Source organism: Ruditapes philippinarum, unplaced genomic scaffold (genome assembly GCF_026571515.1).
Source record: "Ruditapes philippinarum isolate M1 unplaced genomic scaffold, ASM2657151v2 ctg7024_1_1_1_1, whole genome shotgun sequence".
Taxonomy (NCBI): domain Eukaryota; kingdom Metazoa; phylum Mollusca; class Bivalvia; order Venerida; family Veneridae; genus Ruditapes; species Ruditapes philippinarum.
This window is the reverse complement of record NW_026852197.1, coordinates 1-26,076: the sequence shown is the minus strand read 5'-3', so window position 1 is coordinate 26,076 and position 26,076 is coordinate 1. Positions and strand designations below refer to the sequence as shown.

General features: G+C 33.0%; 1 protein-coding gene across 1 annotated transcript; it reads left to right on the top strand.

Moving 5' to 3' along the window:
- Window positions 1-5,081: 5,081 nt before the first annotated feature.
- On the top strand, window positions 5,082-25,412 carry LOC132752076 (uncharacterized; the record flags this gene model as incomplete). Its single annotated transcript, XM_060742356.1, has 7 exons — window positions 5,082-5,352; window positions 7,006-7,419; window positions 16,591-16,959; window positions 17,800-17,928; window positions 18,388-18,642; window positions 22,627-22,761; window positions 23,187-25,412. Coding segments are annotated over exons 1-7 (3,583 nt in total), but the record flags the coding sequence as incomplete, so codon positions are not given.
- Between the last annotated feature and the right edge of the window lie 664 nt (window positions 25,413-26,076).

Genomic DNA, 26,076 nt, shown 5'->3' with positions numbered 1-26,076 from the left:
CGCGGTAAAAAGTAAATTTGCGATTTTCATATATTTTCATATATTTCCATATATCTTTTATTCCCTTGCTCACGAGAATGACCTACTCTTTTCAGATATCTTAAAATGGTGCTGGAGGGAGGGGAGGGAGGAAGCGGCGGGGGGGGGGGGTCGTTGTAAAGACCATAATTTATCGTATCTTTGATATCTCGAAGTAACAGTTTTAATTGTACCGAGTCTGTAATTTTCGCTATTTTTTCTGACGGTTGTCTTGAACACAAAGATTTTGATATTTAGTTTTAAAATGTTTCCATATACATGCTTGCCAATTTAGCGGCAAAATATCACATAAACCAAGAAAAGACCATTCAATCATGGATAGGAAAACTAGTTTAACACGGGATATGATTTACAAACCTTTTAAAAGATAAATGTATTACAAAGCAAACAACATATCAGAGTGTGCGTCATACAACCCTCAAGGTTTTTGTTTTCTTCTTCAAAAGTTAACAACTCTAAATGTTTCGGCTGTTGCATGACATTCAAAAACATGCTGTGTCACATATAGTTCGGAAACATTTTCATTTCATTGTTCGAACCCACTCATGCTCAATGCGTTATCTTGAATGCAGGACTGTATTTATTAGTTAACCGTACCCGAGTAACCGCACTTTCTGTCCGGAAATGAAACAGAGCATGTTAGTAGAGCTTTTTGTATTGGTGATTACTTTTGTGACGACATTGAAAAGAATAATGATAAAGAATTTATATTCAGATGCTCGTAAATTGGTTACTTTATTTTCTGGTGTTTACATTAGGAAAATGTTTTCAACACTCAAAGTATTTTTTTGAGAACATCCTTCTTTTACATGTACCAGAATTGACATTTTGTAAACAAAGTCTCACAACATACATGACATATTTGCAGGTGGGTTTTCCAATGTTTATTCACACGAACCATTCCTCACTGATTTTACATCCGGTTCATTTCAGGTCATTCAAAGTAGACGACAAATTTATTACATTTAAACCGCAAAGAATTTCATAAAAAATGGCGCAAATAGATAAATAAATGAATCATTGTGTGATTAAACTTTGCTCTTATCTTTATGATTTGATTTTATCAAAGTTTGACCGAAAAAGAAGCTATGCACTGGCACCAAGTGCTGGAGGTCAAATGTTCGATCTTTGGTCGGATTATTATATATGTAATTTAAGGTTACAGCCTTACAATTATTTTAAGCAGGGGGTATTTGTATTATTGTGTTCGGTGTCATCGAAGCGGCAATTTTCCGTCAAATATAAGTTCAAATATTCGTAACGAAATAAAATCAAGATTATGGAATAGTTTACCTTATACTAGTTTGAAAATATTGATATGAATTAATATAAACTTTGAATCCAATACATTTTTGGATTTTTAAGTCCATTTCATTTAAATTTCACAAAAAAACATTTGGGCTTATTTTTTTTTTAAAATATGAACCTTGATATATTACTGCGCGCGGCATGAACTCGAGAGGTTCTTGACAGGTTTTTGTTTCATCTGAAATTTAAAGAAAGAAACGCATATCAAAATTTAAAACATGATAGATAAAAAACTAAACAAGTGACTGATATTATAAAATTTATCAGGATTAGCCTTGCCTAATAAATATTGTGATATCAGACACTAGCATGGTAATGTCTGTTCATCAACACTTTATGATACCCTGGTATTTTGTGTGTGCTGTCCGTTTGTCTGTCTATCTTTCTGAGGATAACTTCTAACGAGGACATTGTATTTTTGTGTACACTAGAGCTGTTATTCATTGTTGCAACGTAAATTAACCAGACTTTTGGTCTGTAAGCTAGCTTTTTTCTCATTACACGTATTCTCGCTGAACTGGTCAATTTCAAATCATCGCCGGAATCTACGGTACACATTCCGTACCGGTTTCTCGTAATTACGTGTTCTCATATATGACATAACAATGACGTCAAATATTAAACAGTTTCATTACTACGTTCCAAATTATAAAAAACTCTAATTTACACCAAGATGAAGGGACATATTTGTCAAAAAAAATACCAGAAAGAAAGAAAGAAAGACAAAGAAAGAAAGAAAGAAAGAAAGAAAGAAAGAAAGAAAGAAAGAAAGAAAGAAAGAAAGAAAAGAAAGAAAGAAAAGAAAGAAAGAAAGAACTGGTTTCAAGATAACAGCAAGCAAGGTGCTAAAATAATCTTTCTTTCAGAATGCGTGTATAATCTGATCTATAATTAGCACACTGTGTGTGAAATAGGAACCTGTTGAGGATATTATAAGTGTTATAACAACCATAAATAATCATTTCGTGGTTTATACGTATGATACTAAATACAGCCCTTCCATTGTGGACAAATTTACTTTATGTTGATTAAATGTTGATTAAAGGCACTCCACTGAGTTTTATTTTGTTGATGTGATGGGAGTGAAAACATGTATACACATTTCAGATTAGTCGACTTTATTTTTCCAAATGAATTACTCTAATTTTGAAAAATTACTCAAATTGAAAAGTGTTGCAACGCTTTTCACTGAAATCGAGATAAGAATAGAGGAAAAAATAAACTTAATTTATTGCTGTGAGTTAATTTCTAAATTATCTTCTTTACATTTTGCCGTTTGAAGTGCCTTAGCTGATCTATGAAAGAAATTCAAATTTATGTTTCAGGCTTTTTATTTACTGGAAATAATGTATATTTGCCAGTTCATGTACCGGCTACATTAACAATGCCATGTTTGTTCTCGAAATCGTGACTATAATCTACTCAGTATTGATTTTCAAGCGGTTAAAATTGGAAACCGCATTGCTTTCTAATTTATGAAAGCTCACCGATGATTGGTTAATATTTGAAGGATCACGAAAGGGTGATCTCCTATTGGTGTCCGTCAGTTCCTAATGCGTAGCGTTAACTTTGAGCTAATTTTAATCAGATTGAATAATGTCTATATTGGTAGATTTTTGTTAGCCGGAGAAACCACTTTTATTATAGGAATATGTATATTTTTATAAAATGTTTTGTTGCCTGTATGGTTCTAGTGAAAATTTTAAAGTGGTAGTCAAAGAACAAAGTAATCTTAACTGCTTAAGAAACTGCGAAAGCTTTCTCCTCGCAGGATATATTTCTCAATCATGACGGTAAACCTAAGTGAGAAAACGTCAATTTCGTCAACCAAACTGCATTATTCAAAATGCGCCTTTTCATAAGCTAAAGCCAAACAAGTACAATTATGTGACGGAAAGTGACAGGTTTTATTATGTCAAAGCTATGCAAACGGTGACCGCTATAAAAACGACAAGCGCGCGCTAGGTAATCATACGTTTAGCCATTACACATACACCGTTTAATATAGATGATGTTAATTGTAAAATTACGACCGTTTTATTAACACTTCGTGAGGATGTGAATCATGGTCAATAAATTACCGACAAGTGACCAGCGGACTGGAGAAGAAAGATATGCCCCAATTCTTTGTCCTTTCTCTGACTTCTGGGTAAAACCGCCATTTTGCAACAGCCTTACTGGCGGGAAGTTTGTACAAACTGTTCAAACATTAAAAAAAAACTCGAAAAAGCGTTATTAAGAATATATTAAATTAGGGTTCTTTACTGTCCAGTGGTCAATGTCACTTGTTCAGTGGTCAAGATCACTGGTTCAATGGTCAAGGTCACTGGTTCAGTGGTTAAGGTCACTGGTTCAGTGGTCAAGGTCACTGGTTCAGTGGTCAAGGTCACTGGTCCAGTGGTCAAGGTCACTGGTCCAGTGGTCAAAGTCATTGGTCCAGTGGTCAAGGTCATTGGCTTTGAATTTCTTGTCCTTGATGGATGTAGTTTTTGATGCCCTCTGTAGACAATGGTACATAAGGAGCTTATATTGAAGAATATTAAAGTTATTTGATTCAACTTATATGTCCGATTTTGCCGAAAATCATGCACGGATGTTCGTGAACGTGTATGTATTGTACGGGTTCCCAGTGCTCCATAACCGAAAATATCAAATATAAATTATCTTTATCTTTACATAACTAAAACTACATACAATCAACTACAAAAAATAGCAAGTAATAAATAAATAAAAACTTTCAAAAAAAGTAAATAAATAAATAAATAAAAATTAAATAAATAAATTAATTAAATAAATAAATTAGATAAATAAATAAATAAATAAATAAATAAATAAATAAATAAATAAATAAATAAACAAAACAAAACAAAACTTTACTTGCACTACGCACTGGACGCCAGGCATTATGATATTAAATATATAAAATGTTACTAAGTAAATTCTTTATCAAATATTTCTATTTTTATTACATTACGTCCTTACGGTTGACAGACGGGCCTCATATAATTGTGACAATAAAAACTATGTTTGTCCATCTTATTTTGCCGCGTTTATTACACATATTTCTCATCTATTAATGACGGGTTATTGTATGTGACTTTGTTTTTGGTGTGATTCATAATTTATCAATAAGGATTTTTTTCTGGATTTTAAAATTCAGCATAGAACCCGTGCAGAATTTTTGACAAGAAAACTTTGTTAAAATTTGAATTGAGTTGTGAAAGAGACGAAGTTGAATTCTTTGTTAGTTTCGGATTTTGATAGAAAGATAAGTGTTTTCCCTTAATAAATATAAATATAAATACAACGAAAATAGAAAAGTTTATACAGGATTGACAAAGTTAAACTACTTTTGAAGAATCTGGACCTAGACATTGAAGTGGATTTAAAATGAAAAACCGTTAAAGCTTAGGTCCGTTTAATCAAAACGCTTGGCAAGCACCTTTGTGAAACAGATTTTGATTATACGCTGACTGTCTGATTTGGGTGATTAATTCCCGTTTGATGTACGTGATCATTTTATGTCCGGAATACAATGACTAATACACCATTAATAAAAAAATGTGTAATATGGTCAAAACAGCTGTGTTGAACATTGTGACACCAATTGCCTTTGTTTCTAGAGGAGACCATAACGAAACCATTGTGATCAAGGATTATTAACATTTAATTTGAAAAAGAAACTTAGAATTATACATCTTTTCGATTTCAATATACACTTTGCTGCTTAGAAAAAAATACATCATTGAATTATTATTTTACATATTTTTACACTGTTTCATTTAAACTGACTGGATAATTATGAGAAAACTGACGTTTGAAAATTTTGTAAAGTGTTCCGATGTTCGGATAGATCGGTATTTCGCCTTCATCCTGTAGTTTAGTTTCTGGATTGAAAACAAAAATTGCCTGTGATATATAATTAGACACAACAGAAGCACACGCCAAACATGTGGACAAAAATAGTGATTGGGCTCTCCATTGCAGTGTTTTTATTAATGTCAGGTACGTACTAGAACATTTAACACATTATTTATATTGTTACTAAATTTGGAGTTATTCAATAGTTTTTAAAATGTTAAGAATGCTACACCATAATTGAAAAAAAATTTAAATTTCGCATCATTTTGATCCTAAACAGAATAATTCTGAAATAAATTACCACATGTAAAATAACATATTAAGAATGAACACTTTAGTTGAGAAATGGTCATGTTTGACCCAAACATTAATTTCCCATAATACTGTTTTTCTGTATCATTTTAGGATGAAATAAAAATGCATTGAAAAACACATAAAAAGTTCAGAGTGAGCCGGTAGCCTTGTGTTTTAAGTGTTTGTCTCTGAACACAATAATAATAGGTTCGAGCCCTGCACGGGTCATATTTATGTATCCCCGTGCATGTATTACATCACAACCGGTTTGGCTCCAGAAAGAGCAATGAAAAGTGATTCAAACAAGTTTCAAGCTGTGTGATCATAGTCCTGGTCAAATATATATTTCTAAACAAAAATAATTGCTTGCTTAAAACGAAATAAAAAACAGCAATAAGGGAACCTTTATCCTAACTTGATCACATTTTAAAAGCCTGATCTCCATTAAATTGCATGGAACTACATTTTTACGCGTATTGATACTAACTTCGTCACATGTAAGAGGCAAACACTTACAATGGTAAAGCGATTTATTTAAAGCATTTAAAACAAAGTATTGACTGACGTATGCACACATTTAAATATAGTAAATCACCAAAATAACTAGATATTTATAAGAATTTTTAAGCGGCAGTAAATGACGAAGCAGATGTGATTATCGTTTATTTTTTGCATGTTTACATTTACTTTACACTGTTTATGTGGGAGTTGATACGATTTTTATATTGTTTTCTTTTTTTACTGTTTTATGTCTTTTTTGCGCTAAACAGGGTTCATTATACTTAACAGATATTTGCCACCGCATATTTTCTTAATTTGTTTATATCGCAAAAAAACCCGGTCTGTCACACGTTTGAATAATTTATCTTTAAAAATCTTTTCCAATATAAAGCTTATGTTTGTGACATTTCGAGCAATTGGTTTAGTCGTTTGTTATTTAAGGCATCTGTTTCTTGGTATCAGAATTATCATTTGATTTAAAGGCACATTATGCCTCAGAAATCTACATTTTCTAAATTATTCTTCTGAAATGTCAAACACTGTTAAGTAATGTTTCACTAATATAGAGCATGCTACAAGTTTAAATACTGGAATTAGAGCTCTGAACGTACAGTAATGTAGCTCAATGTAAACACAGTGGTATTTTGACTTCCATACAAAATACTTATTTGCCATAATTATACTAACTGCTAACGGAGGAAAAGTGGCAAAAGATAGTGCATGTATATGTCAAATGAGTGTAGTTGTGGAAACTGTATGATTAACATGACTTTTTTAATTCTATAATTGAAACGTGATTATTTTTTTTACACATTTCCTCTTCATAATTCAACATTTTGACATCCGATGACATCATTCGTGACAAAATAAAACATTTTCCATCAACCAGAAGAACAGGCTTATCTATTTCAGCAAAGTATATTACAGAAAATAAACAAACATCCGTTGCATGCAGACTGCAGCTTTTATATGATTTAATTAGTTTTCATCTCTTTGTTTCAGTTGTGAACTGCACGTATGGTCCATATTTTCTTGAAGAACATCAAAGACTTCCGTTACAAAAATGCCCTTCCGGTGGATATTCTAAAATTAGATGCAGACCGGATATACAATTCAACGACTGTGGACAGGGCTTTGAGTGTATCCGAAACCGTTATTTATACCAATATGACAAAATATTTTGCGGCGTATGTTGCCCAGCACGGCAGTTATGCCCTAAAGGACTTTTACAGGGTCCAAAATGCAATAATTACGGCACAAAGTGCCCACGTGGCTTTAAATGCTTAAATGGAGTCTGTTGCCAGACGACACAGTTCACGTGCCCAACCGGAAGTATCCCAGGGCGCAAATGTTCTTTGAACTTTCCGTGTAATCCAGGAAGTATCTGTTTAAAAGGGACGTGCTGCTCTATGCCAAGTAAGTAGAAGACCTTAGTATTTGACAATAATAAGTATAAAGTTATCGAATATAATTCAGACATTGGCGTGTAAAGGGACGCCATATTGGACATCTTTAAATCCAATACTTCAACTTAATATAATTTAATATAACTTTCATTGCATGATACATTTTTTGTTGGGAATTTAGAAATCTTATTTGAAACTATTTGCTCATCGGGTGTTAATTATTGTCATACAGTTTTTTCTTATTTCTCAGCAGTGAAGAAAAACTTTTAAACAAAGTTCTAAGATGTATGCGTCCTATTTCCTTGCGTTTTTTTCGTTGATATCTAGGAAGCAAATAAAAAAGAACAGTATTAAATAATAAATGCTAAACATTAAAGTTGAAGATATTTGTGTGATATCTGTACGTTAACAGCTTCTACCGGAAACCATATAAGTGACTCCCCTCGAAGAGATCTTGTTATTTCTGATGAAAGAGACCGGTGCAAAAATAGAGATACTATATATACATTTCGTGGGGTTTTGCAAAAAAAAAACGGACATTTTTGTGGGTTGTCAATTGAAATCATGTAATAAAATATAATAATTCGACAGACGAGATGGAATTTTGTTAGTTTTTAAATAAGATGATTAACCAATCAATGAAAACCACGAAAAATGTGCCGCACGGATTATAATGATTTTGCAGTATTTTACATGAGCCATTGTTGATCGCCCAATACCACAAGAACGAGCCCCCCTCAAGTGACATTTTCCACACTTTTTTCCCTGGACTTAAATAATATTTCGTTTTTACGAATTGATATTTCGTTATTATGAAATTATATTTTGTAAAAACGAAGTAATATTTCGTTATTACGAATTAATATTTCGTTATTTGGAAATAATGTTTCGTAAAATCGGATTAATATTTCGTAATTATGAATTAATATTTCGTAAAAACAAATTGATATTTCGTAATTACGAATTATATTTCGTTTTTACGAATTAATATTTCGTAATTACGAATTATTATTTTGTAAAAACGAATTAATATTTCGTAAAAACTAATTAAGTCTTGGAAAAAAAGTGTGGAAAATGTCACCGTACAAAAGCGTGTCACTGAGGTTTTTTTAAATTCCATCCACATGTGACGTCACTGGGTCATTATTTGTCAATATGTCGTTTACCATGATAATTGATAGTAAGATTTGTCTAAATAAACGTTGGTCTGCTGTCATATTGATTTTTTAAAAAATAATATGTGTGGTTTTAGTGACCGTAAAAGAAGCGATGTACGTTTGAAGTTTTTAAAACAATTAACAATAAAGTATCTCCCTGTCCAAGAAAAAAAATGAAATAAAACATTATCTTGACAGATATGACTATTAAATCTCTCATCTTTTTTTATTCTTTGCCCTCCTTTTCATCCACTGAAAATGACTAAATTTGAAAATTGTTGACAGTCAATTTCGTATAAACTATCCTTAATAACGTTCATTTAAACCATATTTAACTGTTCGTTAAACATTTCTCGTGCCTCAACGACTTAGTTTTAGACGAAAATAAGAAAAATAAATTAAAACGTCTTTCACACCATTTTTTAATAAAGAAAGTACAATTATAATCAAAGCACTGAATGTACTGATGGGGAGGCTATGAGAGAATGTTTCAGACTTATAGTTTCTTTTCTTTTTGCTTAAGATATGCTACCAAAATAAAAAGATATGCAAATTGCGCTATTTATCCTTACTGTTGTGTTCAACCATTCATATATATGGTTAATGTGGTTGACTATTCATTTTGTTAATATTCCAGAACATTTCATTGAGGTCTACATTCGGCCTGTTAATCATGCAAATTTTGAAAAACCTAAACTGTCAATAATAAATGACATACCAGCAAGTATGACGACTGTTCATTATGAGATAACAATAACATTTTACAACTGACGGTTCCTTATCAAAATATTCTAGGACTGTTCATCATAAATACTTTATGTCATTTTAATATTATTGAATGATATTAACAACTGCAAGTGATGCAACATTTTTATTGAACATAAAAATTATACACGTTTAGATGTACCATAATTGAGATCAATAAGATACTGTCTTGTGATGAGTATTAATATTCATGCTCTACGGACAGAAGGTTGTCTTCTCCAGAAGCAAATCTCGAATAAAATCACGTTTCAGAAAATTATTCCCATTTCATTACTGACGGCGTCGGATAATATTAAAGCTAAATATTTCTTGAAAAAATACATATCTGCAAAGCTTATTCAAAACTGAATCAACCTAAGTGAAAATTGATCAGGAAGTTATATCTTCTTTTTATACCGCCAACACTCAACCAACTTATGGTAGTTAATCGATAGATTCTACGTGTATTTTTAAACCTCACTAGCTTGAAATATATACTGCGGAAAATCTGTTGTTAACAGGGTGTGCGGTTATTACGTAGGGTTTTCCCTGTCGACCATTTCCCGCAAATAGATGAGAACATCGAAGCCGTCAGTGCTATGAATGGTGTTATAAATGGCGTGTTTTGAAAGTTTTTGTTGAAACTTCTCCAAATCCCTCCAGAGGCGTGCACGTCGCGGAGAAGGCACACGGAAGGTCATAGTCAAGTAATCATAAGTACCAGAGGTGATTGGTTGACCTGTCGTGACTTACTCTGGAGGCTTGGCGCTAATAGATGCCGTTTTTGTTGTCGTCAGTCAGAAAGTTGATGCCTTGACGGTATTGTCGTCTCCTTTACCACCAAAGAACGAAGAATGGGCTTCCAGGAAGAATCTGCTTGAAAAAGACGTTCCAGATGCTATAATCTCGGACATATGGTTATTCCGGCGCCGAGTATAAATAAACTTAAAACACACACACACTTTTGTTGAAAACAAAACAAGAAACAAATACACATTTTCTGTAGTAATTTTTCAAAGTTGTAAAATGAATAAGAAATTCTTCTTATGCCGCCGATTATTTTTAGAACACAAACATTAAAGTTCTTTTTTTTTTATTTTTCAAATAAACATTAATCACTTCAGCGCGCGCAAATATCGTTTTCAAATTAAAGTTTCGTAAGATGTGTTAATGACTTCCCGATGCTCGACTGTAAGTAATTTGTATATGTATGCGGTTTATGTTTTTGTTTTTTGTTTTTTTTTAATTAAAGCTTCTTATCCTTTAAAATTTTTATGTATCTCATAATCTGTATTGAAAATTTGAATTTTATTACACATGGACTATCAAATTATGATGTATGCCCTAGAATTGAATAAACTTTCTAATTACACAATACGGGGTCATACTGATCTTTGCGTCTTTCTCTGAAATAATTATTTCCTTGCTAAAACATATTTGACCACATATTTCTGTCAATTAACTGTTCACTTTACATCCGATTTTTGTTGTACGGAAACACATGTTTCTATTTGTGTTTTCTAATCAATTCGAATCTATAATCAGTTTAATGGGATCACCACCGGGTAAGCGACTACTAGGTACTTTGGTCATGTTTTTTACCCCAAATATTTGAATGTTTCTATTGGGATTAAAATGAGCATAGTTAACTAAACAACTGGTTGTATAAATCCCTGACCTGTCTAATTCTAATAATGAATATATAAGACTTTCACTACAAAATATTCCTAAACAAAAGAGCACATGTTTAAATTTATTCCTATACAAATAAAAGATCAGAGAAGGGATCTGTCAATTGCTAAAGATACTTTTATGTTAAAAGTTTGATTAATGAATTATGTAAGATGAAAATATAAGTATTGCTTTTTTATTTTGCTAATGTAAAATGTAATATTGTGCTGGAATTTTGTCGGAGGGTCCTTAGGGGTTTTGTAGTTAAATAGTTTTTTTCCGGCGATAATGGTTCAAGAATATAATGTTTTCAAACTATATGTTCATCACCATCAGTGAATTTTTAGTTAAATATATGCAAAATATTTACTAACAGCTATATGATATAGCGGTTTATGAGCGTTTTCCGCGTACAGCCTCCTGGGGTGTACTAATAAGTTAGTTTTCCTTAGTTATCACGCAAGCATGATCCATGTCTCTGATGTAAGCGACAGCTTACAATTATTTGTCTTTAAAAAATATTAAGGACTATTAATGGTTTATAACAACAAAAGAACATGCATGATATTGAGAATATGGTGTTGCAACGTTCTAGTTAATGACCCGTCATAAAAAGCTGGTCGCTGCGTAGTAATTGGAAAATTGTTATCAAAAATAATAAAGAATATTTGCCACTAAATTAAAGCATTTACTTATAAATTTTCATGTATGCTTTTTGTTTAAAAAATATTGATAAAGTTATTATTTTGAAGGGTTTTCATACCAGAACTATTTATTACAGACGTACGTATGCCTAAACCTGATTACCGCGGCAGTATGACGTCACGGAGTAGTGATTTAAACAAAAATCAAGAATTTTTCAGAGAATTATTATCTTTACAAATATAAAATTAAAGAATGAAAATATGTTCATATTGTAAATGTCTGTGATGAGTGATGAGTCAGCTTAGAAAAAATCAAGGTACTATTTTTTGACCTGATTACCGCGGCAGTAAGATTTGACGGACGGTTATTACCATTGGGTCGGCATAGCCTCCCCAAAAATGTTGGTTTCCAGTAGGGCTTAGACCCACATCCAAACAACCCATGCAATCTCTGTTCCTCATAAAAATGAATACACTTCAGAAACTTGGTTCTACATAATGCACCGGATACTTTTTTTTTCTTTTTTTGCGTCTTACTATAACCAAAAATCTAAACAATGAAAACTGAAGAAATTGGCTTTGTACCCGGGCTTAAATCAAAGTAATCCACGTGAATATGTAAATTGGACAAATCATCCATATCTATAACAGATTTGTGTATTCTACAAAAGCCTCAACATTGCATTCATTACAATTGAGCTAATTTGAATTAAATGAAAAGAAAACATGCTTGATTATTAACAGCATTGAAAAAATGCTTGTTCATTCCTAACTTAGATTAATATCTCAAATGGGCTTGCACATCTCACAATCGAGACAAAACCATTAATCATTTTTAGGGATTGTAAAAGAACAAACGCATTGAAGAAGAAACCATGACCAGACGACTTTGCACGGATATCCAAAAAGATTTATCTGACCAAAACCATTTATCATTTTTAGGGACATTTTCAAAATAAATACTGTCAGAATAGCGACCTGTGCAAACTATAATCAGACTGAGGTAAAATTTGTTGCCACATTCTATGGGGGTGATTTTGAAAGCTTGTGCGTCGTGTTTGCGCTAGCAACAACACGACAAAGCGCCAAACGGCGCGTTGTCGGACTTACATCTTGTCGTATGTCGCTTACGATGAACGCCAAACGGCGCGTTGTCGTGCGGCGTGTTGCCGCGATGTCATGTTGTTGGTTCAAATCAAAAGATTGGCTCATAAGCCAAGCGACAAGGCGACATCACGACAACGTGCCGTTTGGCGTGCTTTGCTAGAGACAGGACTACAAGACAAAAGCGCGACAACGCCTCGTTTGTCGTGTTGTAGTTGGAAAAAGCGATAACGTTATAGGTTGTGTTGTCGCTATCGACAACGCAACGCGCAATGTACCAAATCAGCCAACATAACATTCAGACTAAGGGTTAAACAATAAGAATGGCTGCAAAATGAATACATTCTTTCTTTTGTATATTATAGTTCAAAGGTGTTTGAACGGTTAACGTCCTTTGAATACGGACATCCACCCAGTCGCCATTGTTCGGTCTTTTCTGTTACCGAATTGTGTGGATGTTAGTTTGTTTCTACGATAAATTATGCCACATGTAAACAAAAAATATATCTAAGTCAAAATAATTAGCACCAGGTAAGCTTTTTAAGTGTTATAACATCAACAAAAACTAGTACTTGCTTGGAAATGCAAAGCCATCTTACTTTTTATCTTAAGCCTGTTGGCGGCACTGAATATACATGCAGCTTTGCTATCTGAGAAGTCTGATCATGGCCTGCACTGTTCACTATTCAGCCAGTATAATGTTTATAGTTTCCTTAAAACGAAACAAATATATATTTTTCTTATCGAGATTGGAAGATGTTCAAATTTATTTAAGAAATCAGTAATGAAAAGAGTAAATCCACCGAATAATAAGTTGAAAATGAAATAATAATAGGATAAAAATCTGTATAAGATATTGGATGGAAAAGTAAGTATCCAATTTTTAAATATTTGAAAAGCAAAACGTCAAACGATTTATGAAATTAAGAGGCTTTTTAGTTTTCGGTGTCCTGTCATTTTTTCTTAAAAATGAGTCATTTGCAAATTAACTGAACCACTTTTTTCATTTGCTGCTGTTTTGCAATTACATGTAGAACGTAGTATTTTGTATAGAAGTCAGATTTCTTCTTTGTTGACGTTTCGCAAATTTTATAGCAATCTTTCTCTTTACATATTTTGCTCCTTTTGTAAGATGATTTGTATCTAACATTCTCTAAAACAATTATTTAAACGTTTTAATATTGAAGTTTGTCCTTTGTAAAGAAGTAAAAAAATGTTTATTTCTGAGGCATAATGTGCCTTTAACATTAATACGTACAGTTCTCTACTCTTTATTTTTCTTAATTTTGCTATGTTTTATTTATCTTAAAATGTCAAAATAAAAAATAAAAGTGCATATATTTATTTATTTATTATATTTGAAACAAATGCATGTTTGTGATCTAGACACCATATAAAGTATATACATGTAAGGTCATGCGGGTCACGCAGGTCACACATATGTTTTTTATTATGTAAGTACATTAAAGATTTGATGTACAGTTAGAACAAAGATGTCGTGCAATATGTCATTTATGATCGTTTATATTGCAGAATAGACATGTACTTCACACGCACATAAATCAAGTTTGATTAATGTACATAAATCACACAGTTTAATATATAGTCAACAACGCATTTTCTTTTCTTTTTGTAACTGTTTTGTTTATCCTGATGCAAAGTTTCACATTTTTATCTTTAATTGAAATGTGTTTAAGATCCAATAAGTTGTAATTAATTGTTTGTGCATATGCGTTTATTTATATTATTGTCCAAATGGGCGAGTCCTCCAGAAGAGAAATAGTCGTTTAAGTCTTTTGGAGGATAGGGCAAGATACAGATACAGATAGATGCAGAATTGCAGAAGCTTCTCCTGGTTCTTTCACGTGCCAAAAATATTTCATGGCTATTTTCTAGCGGTAAAACGGACTATTTGGCACGCGCGCAAACCGCTTTCTCTTGTTATATTGTAAAGGAAACTGATTCGGACGTTACATTTTGTAACAAAATATATTTGATTACTTCAAAAGAAGTTCTATGTAAGTTGAATATGTTAAAAGAAAACTATATAAACAAATACACTGGTTTTGTTGCAAGGAAACATTTGTAGCCGTGTATGAATTATTTTGTATAACAGTATTACACAAAAAAGCTTGTACATTGTTTTATTTTGTTCTGGTTTCTGCCATTACAAGTAAATTTTCAAATGTTAATTGGCAGAGAAATGTTAGAATAATTAGTTGTCATAATCACAAATACGGACAGCTGTAAGAATAATGAGTTGCTAAAATCACAAAATATTAGCATAACATTACGTCACTTGGACAGTCAATAACATTATTCAAAGTTTACTTACCAGACTGTTTTTAATTGTCGTTTTGTACTAATGTAGGAAGGCATATTATGCCTTAAAACGAATAACTTTTTGCTTCTTCAGAAAAGGCAATCATGAATATAATGATAGTGAAAATAATAGTTTTCATACCATGTTAGATTCTTGTTACGTAAAGAAAGTATCACTAATTCTGAAAGTATTTGTCAAGAAAGTAGCAACATGTAGACAAAGTTTATATTGACTTCCGTGCAAAATACTAAATGACTATAACTGTATGAATTGTCCGATAAGCAAAAGAAGAAAAAAGATGGTTCAAATAATTAGCCAATGAGCATCTTTTTGAAAACTATAAAAGTAAACCAAAACTAACATGTTTTTGAGAAATAATATTTAAAAAAATTCTGAAGCAGAAAGGTGTAAAGCAGTATAGTTTTACGAATTACCGGCGGAGACATTTCAACTTCATGAAATCCTGATTTCATCTTTGTTAATTCACAATTTTAACTTCGGTAATTTACGTTTTCAATATATGGAACTCACAAATTCACGATTTCATCTTCACGCGATTTCATATCAAAATTGAAATCTTGAATTCATGTGTTGAAGTCGTGAAGTTGAAATCGCAAATTCATAAAAATGAAATCACGAAATTGTGATTTCACATAGATAAAATTGTGAACAGGAATAATAATTATGTTGGTAGTTTGACAACTAACCATGGCAGAATTATATATGGATATTGTTTGTATGTGTGAGATACATAATCCGGTATTAAATATATATAAATATCAGAGACACAAAACCCATACTGAATAGAATAAAAGTGGGTTGACAGCAACCATGAATAAACTGAGCTGCCAACGAATCTACTTCGCGACCCTTTCCTGAAAGCTGATGATATATACACCTGGTAATAAGTTAAGCACACCCTGAAAATTTGAAATTGGTTGTGATTAAAAGCTCGAGATGTCGATTTAATTGAGCTGAGAAATAGTAATTTGATAAATAGCGATTCAAATTTAGTATTCATAAACCAGCATAAATATACCAAAAATATCCACCAGTAAATGTTTTGGAAACGCTCCAACACCCTACTTATATAATTCAACACTTGCAGTTTTGGTAAAAACAACACATTTGCTCATGCTTCGATAATTTGGTCAAAAATATATTAAACTCAAAAATTTACTGGTTTATGATTACAAAATTGGTATCGCTACTTATCAAATGACTATTACTTAGCTCAATTAAGTCATCATCTCATGACAGTGTTTTCAATCACAACCAATTTTAGATTTCAGGGGTGTGCTTAACTTATTTCCAGGTGTATTTTTGCATTTGTATATTATACAATGCATTAAACAACTTAGTTGTAGCTATACATAGAAACTTTATATGGTAAATGGAAACTCTAACCACTCTTTTATATAATATTTGTCGAAATACAATTACGATAACAAATTATTAAAATGCTTTGCATTAAAAGTAGCTTTTCATTTTGTTTTTATAAATCATTACACTAAATGCTTTTATCATATTCATTTCAGAGCACCGGCCTGTGTGTCCATCCAACTATTTCCCGCTGGCGGGAGTAAAATGTGGGTTACATTCACACTGTCCAGGCAGGTCTGTGTGTTTCGATTATAAGTGTTGTCATCCCGAAAAACCGGTATCCAAACCACCAGTCCCGCCTAAGAAGCGACCACCATCACCTATTCCATCCAGTAGACCGCCTGTCACTGTCAATATTCCGCCAAAAAGACCGCCCCAAACGGTACCGCCTACTTTCCCAGTGCGGGAAGTACCGAAGACAAACCCACCGATATTTATTAGTCCGCCTACAACACCACAAACCCCGTACCCACCAACAAAACCACCAGAAGTATTAACACAAAGACCTCTTATCCCTCACATCGGTAAGTACAAATTTTTTTGTGAAAAAAAAAAAAAAAAAAAAAAAAAAAAAAAAAAAAAAAAAAACAAACAAACAAAAAACAACAAAAAAACAATAACGACAAAAGAAAATAATATACAATTTAATAAAACTACCAAATACTATGAAAGCATACTCATTAATAAAATACCAATTCATAGTTTTGAGACATATAGCTAGTTTCAAAAATGATATTTTCTTCAATACGTGGGGACTATTTTCCTCAAAAGTCCACCATGATGAAAGATATTTTCTTCAATACCTGGGGTCTATTTTGTGATGACTTTTTACATTCGTAAAGGCAAACATAATAGTCAGAAGTATCATTAACAATCTTAAATTTATGTATGCAAAACTGACTTTTCTTTTCCCGTTTTGATTAACAAGTCAAAAGTCAAGGTTAGAATAAAGGGTATAATATATCTCATTGTTGTACTGCCGGATGTTTATAAAACACGCGTGAAAAATGTATGCTTTTTGTTAGCACATTTCATACGTTGTGCATTAAGATATTGTGCGCTAATGATTAGGAAAATAAATGGCATGGGACGCATTTTTCATTGTTTGATTCAAATATGACCTCTAAGAAGAACATGGAGCAATACACAAAAAAAGTCCAAATTATTAACATTATTTCATGCATACGTACACATTCGAACGAAAGGATATTAATTAATTTTCAAATGTATGTACTGAACATTTTTAAAAACATTTAAAACGTGTAAAGTATGAAAATACTTATTAATTCATGCACATTGTTCTTGCAATAATAAATATAGCTTAAATATTACACATTGAATATTAAACATTTTTCACTTCTCAGAACCATCACTTGTTCATATGACGTCATGCCCACGTGGACTACACGAAATACCCGGATTAACATGTGATCACATTCTTGGTTGTCCTGGCCACAGTCAGTGCTTATCTGGACTGTGTTGTACAAATGAAGGTTTGTTTGAATTTCAAATAATCTTATTGGATAATAAACCTCATGAATAAGTAATCTAAAATAAAAAATTATTTTTGTATTTGTTGCAGATGTAGCTCTTAAATGTGCTGCATGCTACATATTTCCCATTATATAATTTCCCGTTGGTTGTTTGCTAAAATGTAATGCAAGGCGCACACATCGCATCGGTCATATACATATTATTGTCAGAGCTATAAAATTGAATTTATATGAAAATCCACATAACAAGTGGCAGAAAATAAAAGATATTATAATCGTTCTAATGCTTTAATACTACAATTTTACAATATAGGTCTACATGTTATATTATATAATCACATTTTATTACATACAACATTCATTTCACATTGAAGCTAACTACAATGGGAAAAATATGTGTGTTTTTTTATTACAAGTCTTTAAATATTGGGTGTCGTATTTCTTTTATTGTCCTTACAGTAAATCCAGTTCGTACGTGCCCGACAGAATATACACCTATCCCGAACATCAATTGTGGACTCAGACAACATTGTCCTACCGGAAGTCGATGTGTGTCCGGTATTTGTTGTCGGCCACCAACTCCGCTTGGCATACCAAGTTGTCCGCACAATTATACCCGGGTACCTGACCTTCAATGTGATTTCGGCACTTGTCCCGGAAATGGCGTGTGTGTTTCCGGAATTTGCTGCACAAGGATTAGGAAAATTGAGCTAGGTATGTAAATATACTATATTCATTTTTTAAATGCAATGTAGTATAAAAAATACATCTTTTGAAGTTGATTGAATATTGTGAAAATTAGAAAAGTATCAGAGCTTGTAACACACAGCATTTGATTTTCCCGTACCGTTAAGCGTCTCTTCTTTGGGATGCCCAAAGGTGGCGAGTTCAGTGACCGTCTTTTGCTCTTCTTAATCTTTAGTCTATTGTTTTTGCATCATTTTTGGGGAGGCTATGCCGACCCAATGTTAATAACCGTCTGTCAAATCTTACTGCCGCGGTAATCAGGTCAAAAAATAGTACCTTGATTTTTTCTAAGCTGACTCATCACTCATCACAGACATATACAATATGAAAATATTTTCATTCTTTAATTTCATATCTGCAATTTGTAAAGATAATAATTCTCTGAAAAATTCTTGATTTTTGTTTAAATCACTACTCCGTGACGTCATACTGCCGCGGTAATCAGGTCAAAAAATAGTACCTTGATTTTTTCTAAGCTGACTCATCACTCATCACAGACATATACAATATGAAAATATTTTCATTCTTTAATTTCATATCTGCAATTTGTAAAGATAATAATTCTCTGAAAAATTCTTGATTTTTGTTTAAATCACTACTCCGTGACGTCATACTGCCGCGGTAATCAGGTTTAGGCATACGTACGTCTGTAATAAATAGTTCTGGTATGAAAACCCTATAAAATAATAACTTTATCAATATTTTTTTAACAAAAAGCATAAATGAAAATAAGTAAATGCTTTAATTCAGTGGCAAATATTCTTTATTATTTTTGATAACAATTTTCCAATTACTACGCAGCGACCAACTGTTTATGACGGGTCATTAACTAGAACGTTGCAACACCGTATTCTCAATTTCATGCATGTTCTTTTGTTGTTATAAACTATTAATAGTCCTTAATATTTTTTAAAGACAAATTATTGTAAACTGTCGCTTACATCAGAGACATGGATCATGCTTGCGTGATAACTAAGGAAAACTAACTCATTTGTACACCCCAGGAGGCTGTACGCGGAAAACGCTCATAAACCGCTAAATCATATAGCTGTTTAGTGAATATTTTGCATACATTTAACTAAAAATTCACTGATGGTGATGAACATATAGTTTGAAAACATTATATTCTTTAACCATTATCGCCGAAAAAAAACTATTTAACTACAAAACCCCTAAGGACCTCCGACAAAATTCCAGCACAATATTACATTTTACATTAGCAAAAATAAAAAAAGCAATACTTATATTTTCATCTTACATAATTCATTAATCAAACTTTTAACATAAAAGTATCTTTGGCAATTGACAGATCCCTACTCTGATCTTTTATTTGTATAGGAATAAATTAAACATGTGCTCTTTTGTTTAGGAATATTTTGTAGTGAAAGTCTTATATATTCACTAATCTCATAATTAGAATTAGACAGGTCAGGAATTTATACAAACAGTTGTTTAGTTTTGCTCATTTTAATCCCAATAGAAACATTTAAATATTTGTGCTAAAAACATGACCAAAGTACCTAGTAGTCGTTTACCCGGTGGTGATCCCATTAAACTGATTATAGATTCGAATTGATTAGAAAACACAAATAGAAACATGTGTTTCCGTACAACAAAATCGGAAGAAAAGTGAACAGTTAATTGACAGAAATATGTGGTCAAATATGTTTTAACAAGGAAATAATTATTTCAGAGAAAGACGCAAAGATCAGTATGACCCCGTATTGTGTAATTAGAAAGTTTATTCAATTCTAGGGCATACATCATAATTTGATAGTCCATGTGTAATAAAATTCAAATTTTCAATACAGATTATGAGATACATAAAATATATTAAAGAATAAGAAGCTTTAATTAAAAAACAAAAAAAAAAAAAAAAACAAAAAAAAAAAAAAAAAAAAAAACCCGCATACATATACAAATTACTTACAGTCGAGCATCGGGAAGTCATTAACATATCTTACGAAATAAGTATTAATAAATTAATTTGAAACCGATATTTGCGCGCGCTGAAGTGATTAATGTTTATTTGAAAAATAAAAAAAAAAGAACTTTTATGGTTGTGTTCTAAAAATAATGGGCGGCATAAGAGGAATTTCTTATTCATTTTACAACACTTGAAAAATTACTACAGAAAATGTGTTGTTGTTTTGTTTTCAACAAAAAAGTGTGTGTGTTTTAAGTTTATTTATACTCGGCGCCGGAATAACCATATGTCCGAGATTATAGCATCTGGGACGTCTTTTTCAAGCAGATTCTTCCTGGAAGCCCATTCTTCGTTCTTTGGTGGTAAAGGAGACGACAATACCGTCAAGGCATCAACTTTCTGACTGACGACAACAAAAACGGTATCTATTAGCGCCAAACCTCCAGAGTAAGTCACGACAGGTCAACCAATCACCTCTGGTACTTATGATGACTTGACTATGACCTTCCGTGTGCCTTCTCCGCGACGTGCACGCCTCTGGAGGGATTTGGAGAAGTTTCAACAAAAACTTCCAAAACACGCCATTTATAACACCATTCATAGCACTGACGGCTTCGATGTTCTCATCTATTTGCGGGAAATGGTCGACAGGGAAAACCCTACGTAATAACCGCACACCCTGTTAACAAACAGATTTTCCGCAGTATATATTTCAAGCTAGTGAGGTTTAAAAATACACGTAGAATCTATCGATTAACTACCATAAGTTGGTTGAGTGTTGGCGGTAAAAAAAGAAGATATAAACTTCCCGATCAATTTTCACTTGGGTTGATTCAGTTTTGAATAAGCTTTGCAGAGATGTATTTTTTCAAAGAAAATATTTAGCTTTAATATTATCCGACGCCGTCAGTAATGAAATGGAATTAATTTTCTGAAACGTGATTTTATTCGAGATTTGCTTCTGGAGAAGACAACCTTCTTTCCGTAGAGCATGAATATTAATACTCATCACAAGACAGTATCTTATTGATCTCAATTATGGTACATCTAAACGTGTATAATTTTTATGTTCAATAAAAATGTTGCATCACTTGCAGATGTTATTATCATTCAATAATATTAAAATGACATAAAGTATTTATGATGAACAGTCCTAGAATATTTTGATAAGGAACCGTCAGTTGTAAGATGTTATTGTTATCTGATAATGAACAGTCGTCATACTTGCTGGTATGTCATTTATTATTGACAGTTTAGGTTTTTCAAAATTTGCATGATTAACAGTCCGAATGTAGACCTCAATTAAATGTTCTGGAATATTAACAAAATGAATAGTCAACCACATTAACCATATATATGAATGGTTGAACACAACAGTAAGGATAAATAGCGCAATGTGCATATCTTTTTATTTTGGTAGCATATTTTAAGCAAAAAGAAAAGAAACTATAAGTCTGAAACATTCTCTCATAGCCTCCCCATCAGTACATTCAGTGCTTTGATTATTACCGTAACTGTGCTAGTTTAGAGACGATTTCTAATACGAAGAGACATGTTCTTCCATGTATGCCCCTTTTTGAAGAAAATATGTTATGTGTTCACCCATTTAACATTAAAGCATAACAAATGTATTTCGGATATAATTGTTTTGAATTTGGCAAAATGATTAAACATTAAATATAAAATAGCAAAGAGTAAAACATAGCAAAGAATAATTTGTAATAGAAAAAGACTGGTAAGTTTAGTTGGTTTTGAGTTACCTGTTATCTGAAAATGATCTACGCAGTGGATAACTGTAAAAGTAGGAAAGTGACCCACATTGTTTCAAAACTGATTCTCTTCAATGATGCAAAGTATAAAACAGCTTAATCTAATTAAGTTTAATCAGTGAGCTCATTTTTACGTTATTTCCTGTAAGTAAGTTGGGAATTAAGAAAGTATTAGAAACGTCTTAAAGTACTCCATAACAATAAATGAGCATATAATCATGTAAATGTTTATCAATATAGTGTGTTTTATTCCAGAAGTACAGCCACCAATTTGTCCGAATGGCTACAGACTTGTCGGCAATACTCAATGCAGATCTGACTCTGGTTGCCCATTAGACAGTCTGTGCATTGCAGGACATTGTTGCAGATTTGTACTAGATCCTAAAAAAGGTAAGAGTATTATTCCACAGTACAAAAAAATAGTTGAGCAAAGAAATTAAGTAAAGATGCTAGACAATTGCTGAGTAAATATACAAACCCCCAAACTATCTGATAAAAAGAAAAAAACAACAATATAGCAATATAGTATTTAAATGTATAATTATATAGATAGTGAATTAATTGCAAAGATAAGTTCAAATGCATTCTACTTTTTCCAGAAACGAGCAAAACTTTTTAGCTTTGATAAAGGACATGTTGCAAGAATGTTCTAATATAAAAAAAAAACAGACTTAAAACTGTAAAAATAGAATAAATATAATATAATACTAGCAACATGTTTTCAACTAACGGAGAACACTGTGTAAAATAATGGCTTTCTTTAGAGTGAACGAACTTAACTCTTTTATAAAATCCACTTCTATTTTTGTTTTCAGTCCCTGCAACTCGAGAATTCTTCATCCCACCGACACAAAAACCAACACAGACACCAAAACGCACTATTCAAATACAGACAACAACACTTCAAACGAAAGTGATCGATACTAACTCGCCCCATGGTCTACCAGGAACAACTCCAATACCACCCGTTCCAACTTCAATTTCAATAGTTCCATTTGTTCCATTAAATCCGACTTTTCCACCTCGAAGACTGTCTTTACCACCATTGTTTATATCTACTTCTAAAACCCCGCATAATACTTCTTTCCCACCTTATATAGTTCCTCCAGTTAAAACTCAACCACCAGTAGTCCCAACAAAACCAACATTTGTTCCTTCCGTTACATCATTTATTCCATCATTACCACCTTCTCCTCCAATTGTACCCCCATTTGTTCCAACAACACGAACCTCAGTGACACCAATACCTTCTTTCGTTCCATCAGTCCGACCTTCTGTCCCATCTCAACCTCCCTTTATTCCGATAGCCGGGCCCTCTGTCCCTTCTTTACCTCCTTTTATTCCCACAGCAAGACCCTCTGTCCCTTCTGTACCTCCTTATAATCCAACAGCTCGACCCACTGTCCCTTCCGCACCTCCTATTATTCCCACAGCTTGGCCCTCTGTCCCTTCTGTACCGCCTTTTATTCCGACAGCCGCGCCCTCTGTCCCTTCTGTACCTCCTTTTATTCCATCAGCTCGACCATCTGTCCCATCGGTACCTGCCTTTGTTCCTTCACTATCACCTCCAGTTGCAACATTTTCTTCTTTAATCCCATCAGTTCCGCCATCAGTTCCTTCTGTACAACTCTTTATACCATCTACATCATCTCCACCTGTTAACCCACATCCTCAACAATCGAAACCTCCTAAATTACCGCCCTATATTGAAGTTACTCAGCCAAGAAGAGCTACCACACCTCCTGCGCTTAATGTGCCTACAACAAATCTACCATGGTTACCTACGTTTTCAACACCGCAACCTCTTCCATTCACTAATAAAACATTTCACCTTCCAAATCCAATTCCCCGACCGCCTGCGACAGTATTCCCTCCATTTTTTCAGCCAACTTTTCCTGTAACGTTTCCGCAGACTGTACCGAATGACATGCCTCCAATATTGCCTAATACTCCTAAACAACCTATAACACGTCCTTCAACAGGCCCGCCAACATTTCCTCCGACTGTGCCTTTTAGTATGCCTCCTATCGTGCCAAACATAACTCCTTTATTTCCCATATCTCCTGAATTTCCAAGTCAATCAACATTTCCAATTACAACCCCGACTATTCCAACGAAAGACCCGTTTTCCTTCAATATACCGAGCAGCCCTCAAACACCTCTATGGTTTGACCCATTTAATTTTACTGCACCGGGTACGACCACCTATCCAGCAGTTCCGACTGTAACATCAAAAACACCTACGCAAACAAATCCAGTTCATATACCTGTTGTAACAAATGGCTTTTCAACCCTTATACCAAGACCGCCGACTACAACATATTTTCCGTCACTCTCAACATCAAAGATACCTGCATGGCAAAACTTGACAACTCCAAGAACACCGTCTCCATCAACACAAACAAAGACAGTTACCAATACTGTTCGCAAGACCTCAACATCAATTCCAACTTTTAAACCATCGACGCTCTCACCTTCAACTTTTAATTACAACATCACACCACCTCCTATTCTACCCCCAAGTTCATTAAGGCCATATCCAGGTACATTCAAACCATTTAATATCACAATACCTCCTTTTCCACTACCGCCTGGCTTCAACGTTTCTACAAGTTATCCATACTGGGATGTTATGACTACAACATCATCAACACCAAATACAACTATTAAACAATCAATTAAAACGACAACAACGTACCAGACGGTCAAACAAACCTCTCCAGTACTTAATTCAAGTATAACATCCACAACACACCAATCCCCAAATACAACAGTTGTAACGCAATCTACTGCTAAAACCACAGTAAAACCATTGCCTACCACGAAAGCACCGTTAACTCCAACAAACATCTTAACGAAACCAACACCAGCACCGGTGACTACGACACCACCAAGGCCAAAGATTCCGTCCATAGATTCGATATGTCCTCCAGGAAATGTATCTATTCGTGCATTAACATGTGACCAAAATCGTAAATGTCCAGCAGGAAGTCAGTGTTTTTTTGGAATTTGTTGTCTATCGGTTGATACCGTGCAAATCTGTAAGTATTCATTTAATATCATTTGCCTGTCTATATTTGTTTATTCCAGAACAATCATTTAATAAGTTGAAATTAACCACTCTATAATGAGAGGCGTTTAAACGCTTTTGAACTCGAATAAGGCTTGAAAGGGCACAAATAATACGATTTCAAATTATTTCTGAGTATATTATATTAATTTAACGTATCCCTGTAGATCTATGTATGAACTTCTATGTTTTCCTGCTTTATGACGATAGTAGAGTTCATGATTAAGCACCAGGCATAAGTTGAGTCTATAAATTCATCATAATTCTTGTTGATGGCAATTGTTACTGACAAATTCTTTTTGACATTCTCACATTTAAATAATTTATGTCATGGATACCAGTTGTATTTAGTTCAGTGTGAATTTTAAAAGCTGTATCGGATATGGTATACTGCGTTTCAAGGACATCATTGACAAGTTTTACTTCTTCTGATTTCTTTTAAGACCATTTTACTAATATCTTTATATAATTAGTCACATTATTTAATTAACGGATCAGGGCATAGCCGCATGTTTTAAGATTTCTCTAAGGGAAAACTTTTTTATTAATCATTTGCTTTATTTTTTTCAGCGGCGTGTCCGGATTATGTTAGCAAAGGTCCATGTCCTTTGACAAGGATGCCTGACGAGTGTACT